Consider the following 7,918-nt stretch of genomic DNA (forward strand, 5'->3'; position numbering starts at 1 on the left):
TTTTCCTTTCTCTGCCTGAAAGAGTTAAATATCAGGTATGTAAGTGGCTGACTCAGTCTTGACTCAGACAGGAAGTGACTACAGTGTGACCCTCACTGATAAGAAATTCCCCTTTTTATCTCTTTCTTGCTCTCAGAAGCCATTTTCTGCGAGGAAAGTGTTTTATCGTTGGAATTTCTTATCAGTGAGGGTCACACCGTAGTCGCTTCCTGTCTGAGTCAGGATTGAGTCAGCCACTTACATACCTGATATTTAACTTTTTCAGGCAGAGAAAGAAAAAAAGGAGAGTTGTTTGTGTGCTAGGCACTGTACATGCACATGTCTGTTTCATCATGACACATGTCACCTCAGGTATCCTTTAAAAACATTATCCATATTTGTTGTAAAGGTAAGTGAAGACGTAAACGAACTGGATTGACAGACTAACTCAATGACAGGATTATTTAGTTAGCATCTATGAAGCAATTACTACTAAATCTGGTGATAAAATGAGGAAAATTAAATACAAACAGGTTTAAACAAAAAGAGCACAACTCTGTAGTTCCTTTGTGTATCTCTTCAGATGTACCAAATCATATTTCAGTTTCAATTGTGAAATCACCTAAAATCTGTTAGCTAAAATCAGGTTAGACTGGGAGTGCTTGCTTTATATGCAGATGGGTGAGAGGTCCTATGCATTTCAGCTATGTTTTAAATGTAATATGCAAGGTAAACGTATTACTCTTTCTAATGACTGGCTACTGCAGGGAACAAAATATAAAATGTGAAATAATATCTGTATGTAACACAGAGGGGACAGAAGTGGTCCTATCTTAAGGCTCAGTTCACATTTGAGACAGATCTTCAACTGCAGACAGTGCAGTATCTGCTTCAGTGGTCCACTGGAGTCTGGAGGCAGATGTGTTTCCACCATACGCTTCTATGGAAAACAAATCCACATGTCTGGAAAAATGGTTCAGGTTGGGACTTTGCACTACAGAATGGTTAGTTAAATCTACATGTAATCATGAGATGGAAGAAAAAATGGCAGGACAGGGATACCATGTCATAGAGACCTGGGCAAGTTATAATATTTATAAGAACTTAGAAGAGGAAAAGTTGAGTATAAGGAGCATAAAGCAAAAATAAGCGCAATTGCTGCTATGTTTCTTTCTTCAAATTCATTCTCTTCTTCTCTTCTGTGTTTCTTTTTTAATTTCTTGCATTCTCTCTACTATGTTCTACCTATGTCTGTAATTTAAAAAGGTTATTAATTCTGGTAAGATATTTCAGTTTTATATTCCTTTTATGCTGTAAAATTAGGTTTAATGTTGCTGTGGTCTAAGTGATGGGTGTTTTGGAGACTAAGTTCCACACCTGGTTCACTGGGGGCTTGTGCGATAGTCACAAAGTTATGGATAGCATAGAGTACTGGGGAACCTGATGCCTACAAGCTACCAATGTTTCCCTATTTGCATAACAGTGTTTTACAATTCATCTTTCTTTTTTATATTTGTTCAGTAAAAACTACTCTAGGTACAGATCTAAAAACAACATCTAATAGTTTAGCAATTGGCGTTTTCAAGAGCAAAAAATCTTGTCTAGAAATCAAGCTGTTGTAAGAGTAAACCACGTTTAAGGATTCTCTTTGTGGCTTCTCTTGGTATCTGGATTGCATCGTTTCCCCTGTTCATACTGCAAGAGGGCTGCCACAGTTAGTGGTGCAGGAAATAGCAAGAAGTAGCAAGTAGGCATTGCCAGGGCTGCTAACCAGGTATTTTGCAAGTCATTTTATATGGCGTCCACTAATTAAAGGTGCACCTTAGAGAAAATGGATACAAAATAGAGTTTAAAAATTATCAAAAAATGAAGCAGTAAGAACATTACTGGTACGGAAAAGGTTAAAAATAAGCTAAGGTTAATAGGGTGTCGGTAAATCCTCTTACTGGCAAAGTTTGGATGACTTCAAAAAGCCAACAGGAAAGGAAACAAGCAGGATTTGTAGGTAGAAGGGATCCACTTTGTTTTAGCTGACAGCAAATGACTAATGCAGTGTCCAGGACACTTTTGTAAACAGTGATTACTGTGATTGGCTCACAGTAATCATGGGGTCAGAAGCCAAGGAAATTGGCTCCTGTCCTGACCAGTGCATGGTTCTACTGTCATAGTCCGACAGCAGAGTAAGTGGGCTGCAGTGATGACACAATATAGAGCTGCAAACAGAGTGGGAGTTTGTTCTTCTGTACAGAGCCATTACCAGACTCCACCCATCTCCTCCTGTAGGACACAGAGATTAGGTAGGCAGGATCAGCTCAGAAGAAAAGATTGACTTGTGCCTCTTTTTAACTCCTCCCTGACTACCTCATATGGGTAATAATGAGATAGGGGAGGAGTCTGGACGGAACACAGTCTGCTATCCAGTATAACCAATATGCATCTCACAATACCATGAAAAGTAATTACTGGACATATTCCATACAATATGCATTACAAAACCCATCTGCCTGAACTAGGGCTTGAGGGTTTGCATGCAATTGAAGAACTGACAGTGATCTGATGCAGGTATGCTAAAGAAAGCAAATTAAATTATGTTCCTTTCACAACTAAACATATTGAAAATTGTGTATTTTCTTTCCATTCAAACTAGGATATTTCAATCCAGCAAGTGGAAAGTATCATATTACCCAGATGAGGCATATTCTGGATGGTGATCCTGAGACCACAAAAGCAATAAATGCAATTGAGGAAATAAAATATGAACTGCGCAAGCCATCAGTGCAGATGCCGTCAGGAATCGACAGATGTGATTCATTAAGAAAAGGCTTGAGAACTGCAGGTCAGCCATCACAATGTGTCACAGGAGCTCAGCAGGTTTGTCACTCCTGCTCTTCACATTCAACTGCCAAAATGTCTTACTTTTATTTCCTTACTGCTACTAAAACTAACTGAAAGCTGTCCCTGTAGTTGCTTGTACAGCAGAAACTGAATTAAAAGTGGGAGGCTATGCCCTTTGAGCCATTGAGTTTTTTATATACTATGTGAAATTGCTCCTTTGTTGAGAAACGAGTGATCCCTTCTGTTCAGCACTAAAAATTGCTGAAACAAGGGGCAGGTTCACACTATGGCCTCTGTTCTGAAGTTAGTCAAACTGGGCAGCGGACTCAAAACAGAGAGGCCAAGGACTATGGACCACTTCCCAGTGACCTGTTTCATTTGTGTCTGTTGTGAAAAACTGTGTGCATTTTTACAAGCAGCAGATTCAATGAATGGCACAGCTCCACTATGGAAGGGCAAGGGATCCTGGGGGACATAAAACCTGAGGGGGGGGGGGGGGGGGGACAGCGGCCAGTGGTTTCCGTCATTGGCAGTTATCACACACTATTACCGCTGCACACCTGATTGAGCATTTTCCAGCATCATCAATTGGGCATACTCTTGGCAGCACTGATTTTCATCCATTTCGATTATAATTATCAAATTCTATGGTTGACCGGCCGCCAAGTTGAGTCATCTATAGACACCTTAAAATGTACCGGAGACAAGAGAAGCATACCTTTTTATACATACCTGGGGCTTCCTCCAGCCCCATGGGTATGGATCGCTCCTATGCCGCCGTCCTCAGTCTTCCCGCAGATCCGATACCGGGCCCCATAACTTTCTCCAGTCGCGGCCAGTCTGACGCAAGTGAAGTGCGCTATTTATGTATCTCTCCAGCAGCCACTGGAGAGATAAGAAAAGAGTGCACTTCCTCCTGTGCAGACTGGCCACGACTAGAGGAAGTTATGGGACCCGAGACCGGAGCTGCATGCAGCGGAGGACAGCGGCGTGGGAGCTATCCATACTCATGGGGCTGGAGTAGGCCCCTGGTAGGTATAAAAAGGTAAGTGTCTCTTGTCTCTGGTTTCCTTTAAGTGGCTGTATATTATTATATAACTAGTGGACCTAAGCCCGTTTAAAACGGGACGAAGAGACAGTAGGGTTTTATTATTGAGGATGGTTGTTTTCCTAAAAATCTAATAATCTATATATTTTTGTATAGCTCGATAAACCTGCTACATTCAGAAATGAAAAGATGACAAAAAGCATCAGAAATGAATTCACAGGAAAAGAACGTCCTACAAGCTTATGTACCAAAGAGGATTATTTCCAAAGAAGACAAGGGAAAATCATTTACAGGACTAATGGTGGTCTTCTTCCTAACTATGCTGGATATATACCAGGTATTATTTTACTGTATATATTCAATCCATATACTCTGATTACCTAAGGGTTAATTACCTGTCCTTGGTTCAGGCTTCACAGTTTTAACATTTGACTTCATAATCTATAAAAGTACGGTTTATTTAGGGTACTTCCAAGATCCATTCAGTATGAGATAGCCAGGCAAGAAAGGTATGAGTCACAGGAGAAGGTATACAATGTATAAAGATGACTAGATCGCAGTATGCAATGTGCGTGGGTTCCATTTATACTGTCTCAAAAGAGAAATTGTTCACAAAGAGTACAAGTACTTCCCTTCATTGCCAATAATACTTTCCACTCCTTAATTTGCCGCAAATTTTACTTTACTAAGTAAACATGTGAGAAGTCCTTTTGTTATAGAAAACACAAAACTAAAAAAGGGTAATTTTAACTGTTCAAATCACTATCAACCTGCTTATGAAAATAGCTCAACATTAGCAATAGAGATGGGACTGCATAGAAGTAAACATCCTCATGATCCACTGATCCGTTCATGAAACATCAATCTCTGTCTGCTGTATTTATCAATTTAGCTCAATCAGCTATAGCAATTGGGAATTCAGATCATTTGCTTCAGATCTGAATTTTTCGGACAGCTTCTATGAATATAAACTAATTTAGCAAATTGTATTATTGTATTGACACTGCTAAACTTGACATTTCAGTCCACAGACCTTCTGATTCATTCTGAATGTAGCCAGTCTCACTGGTGGAATACACCTGTCACGAGATATAAAAATGGATCAACCTCATGTTGGCTGAAAGTTAGAGTGTGTGACTCCTTGGTGGTGTCTCCCCATAGAATATATAATGATTACATCCACCATCCTCCCATCGCTCACAGCACACACGCATGCACACACACACGCACACACTCATGAATTTGCCCATCTCTAGTAGTAGGAGGAACTAAGATGGTGCAACAAGATGATTTAAATAATTTTGCAAATGTGGAAAATTAAACACTCCGTAAATAAAGCAATATAAAGATACTTCCTATGTTTGTGTATGATTTTACTATTTTCCATTATGTACATTTTTACTAGAATACAAAATCTGGTTTACTAAGGTAACTCTGAGGCCCAGTGCACACCAAAACCGCTAGCACATCTGCAATACGCTAGCGGTTTTGGGAGCAGATTTCAGAGCGATTCTAGGTATGTTTAGAGCGGATTTCTAAACATGCCTAGCGGTTTTGGCTGCGTTTTTGTGTAGCAGATTACACAAATTGTTACAGTAAAAGCTGTTACTGTTACAGCTTCTGTAACAAAAACGCCTGGCAAACCGCTCTGAAGTAGCGTTTTTCAGAGCAGTTTGCGTTTTTCCTATCCTTTACATTGAGGCAGAAACGCTTCTGCAAACCGCAAACGTGCAGCAGGAGGCACGTTTGCGGTTTGCTACAATCCTCAAACTGCCGGTGTGCACCATCTCATTGAGATACATTAAACAAACGGTTTGACAGGCAGATGCGGCCCGCGGATCGCATCAAAAACCGCACGGTGTGCACTGGGCCTTACACAGTTAGACCTGGCATGGATTTATTATCATTCTATTATGTGACAAGGTTTCTAATGCTCACCTGTGTTACATCACAACATAATGAGGGTTGCTGAAGGGTTTGTGACCTAGTGATTTGTGATTGCTGTCATGTGAACATTAGTGAGAATTGTCTTAGTTAGTCAATTATGAACTCTAATTATCTATCTTTAAAAGACAACTATTGATGAAAACAACCTTTTTAGGCTCCCTGCACACTGCAAATCTGTTTTGCGATTCCGTTTCCGATTTGCAATTCCTATTTTCCCTGAATGCAATCAACAGAAAAACTGAGAAAAAAACGCAGCATGCTGTAACGATTAAAAACCGGAATTGGATGTAAAAAACAATTAAAAATCGGAGTCTGAATCGAAATCGCATGCAGTGTGCAGGGAGCCTTAATGCTATGTATTCGGGTACACATTACCACAAGTACTAGGAGCAATTACTTGTTCACACAGCTCTGCCTCTCTGCTGTAAAAATCCTTCTGACATTTTCAGATACAGACTCTGATGGCACTGACGGGACTGGACCATATTTATGCACAGGGGTTGCTATTAACTTCTTATACTGGGAATACACCATGAGATTTTTGGGGGCAGATAGATGGCTCGATAGATAATTTCCGACAAGTCAGATCTGCTTTTCAATTGTTTTTCTGATTGATTTGTCATAGAAATGAACGGTAATCGATCAAAAAACCATTCGGATAAACAATCTTACAGTAAATCTGCTGAAAAATCTCATTGTGTATTCCCAGCATTAGTTTATAGTCTACTAATCACCTTGCTGAAAGCAATTTCTCCAGATTATGGGAAGGGGTTACGTTTCCAGCAATGTGTGGTTATTACCTTCTCCCAGGGCCGGTTCTAGACTTTTTGCCACCTAAAGCAAACTTGTGAGGATGCCTCCCCCTTACACTGCCCCCCAGTATAAGTAGCCTGGAGGGGGTAGCAGCCAGAAAGGGGAGCAGCGGGCACAGCTGTGGGGAGGGGGCTCAGACCCCCCTCACCTGGAGCTTCCCCGACCTCGCTCCCTCTCCAGCTATTTGCCCAGCGTTTTAGAAGCCCAGTCAGAAGCGAGCGGGGAGGACAGCAATGACTCACCTTCCTTCTTCCACTTAAATACTGGGCAAATAGCTGGAGGGGGAGCGTGGTCGAGGGAGCCCCAGGTGATGGGGTCTGACCCCCCTCAAAGCGCTGTGCCTGCTGCTCCCCCTTCCTGGCTTCTACCCCCTCCAGCTTGGCAACCCCCACCCATGGCCAGGCAGGCTCCACCTCCCCTCCCCCTTTTCAAGTGCAGTAAATGGTTCAGTCACAGTGATTAAAGGGGAATGCATTTGTGAGCTGTGTGAAGAGTGAATGGTGATTTTAAAGCACAGAAAGAGAGCTATGTGAAGAAATAAATTGCTCCTAGCACTAGTGGTAATGCGTACCCTAATATAGAGTATTAAAAAAAAATAAACGTTGTTTTTATTGATAGTTGTACTTTAATGAAACAGGCCCACTTGTAAATTATAAACTGTTATATTAATATAATAAATATAATATACTGTATTACAGATATCATTGTTAACTATAATGAACTTTATTTTTCGTTATAACAGGCCAGATGTTTCTTATAGGAAATACATGGGGAAGAGACAGCTTTGATGCCATGGGAAAGCACCAGAATCAGAAATTTCAGTGGACTTCTCTCTTCTGATGCTGTGTTCTGTATTAAACTTGATATGAGTGAATAAGACTTTTATTCGTTTTGGGTGAATTTTTATTTTACAGTTTGAATCCCAATTCTATCACCAAATATTTCAATAAAGTCTTATTTGATTTACAGTTTTCTGTGACTGTAACAGGAGACTCAGAATTGACCTGACCTGTAGTTTATAGTGGAAAGAGATTTTCTTTCCAACTCATTAGGCACCTAAGAATTATTTGCAGTGGTAGACCTCACATTATTTCTGGAAGACACTTTCCTAAAAATGTATGCTGACAAGAGGATCTTCTCTCTACAGTATCTGTGTTATGGCCAAAGCCAGTAATATGGTTAGTTCTCAAATTGGCTGGCCAATGTAGGAAGTTGCTAAGAGATGTGGCAAAGGTCAGATGTAAGAGAATACATCAAACCTTGGCTGATGAGGTGAAAAAAGGTGCTTTCTTCCAA

General features: G+C 40.6%; 1 protein-coding gene across 1 annotated transcript in view; it reads left to right on the forward strand.

Annotated features, from left to right (window-relative positions):
• Positions 1 to 7,501, forward strand: part of LOC137551175 (uncharacterized) — a 51,918-nt gene extending 44,417 nt beyond the window's left edge. Inside the window, exons 5-7 of the mRNA XM_068271325.1 lie at positions 2,627 to 2,850; positions 4,019 to 4,199; positions 7,365 to 7,501. Of these exons, the coding sequence (XP_068127426.1) occupies positions 2,627 to 2,850; positions 4,019 to 4,199; positions 7,365 to 7,462 (503 nt within the window). The 3' untranslated portion in view covers positions 7,463 to 7,501. The remainder of the gene's footprint in view (positions 1 to 2,626; positions 2,851 to 4,018; positions 4,200 to 7,364) is intronic.
• Positions 7,502 to 7,918: the final 417 nt, after the last annotated feature.

The sequence above is a fragment of the Hyperolius riggenbachi genome, chromosome 1, assembly GCF_040937935.1.
Source record: "Hyperolius riggenbachi isolate aHypRig1 chromosome 1, aHypRig1.pri, whole genome shotgun sequence".
Classification (NCBI taxonomy): Eukaryota; Metazoa; Chordata; class Amphibia; order Anura; family Hyperoliidae; genus Hyperolius; species Hyperolius riggenbachi.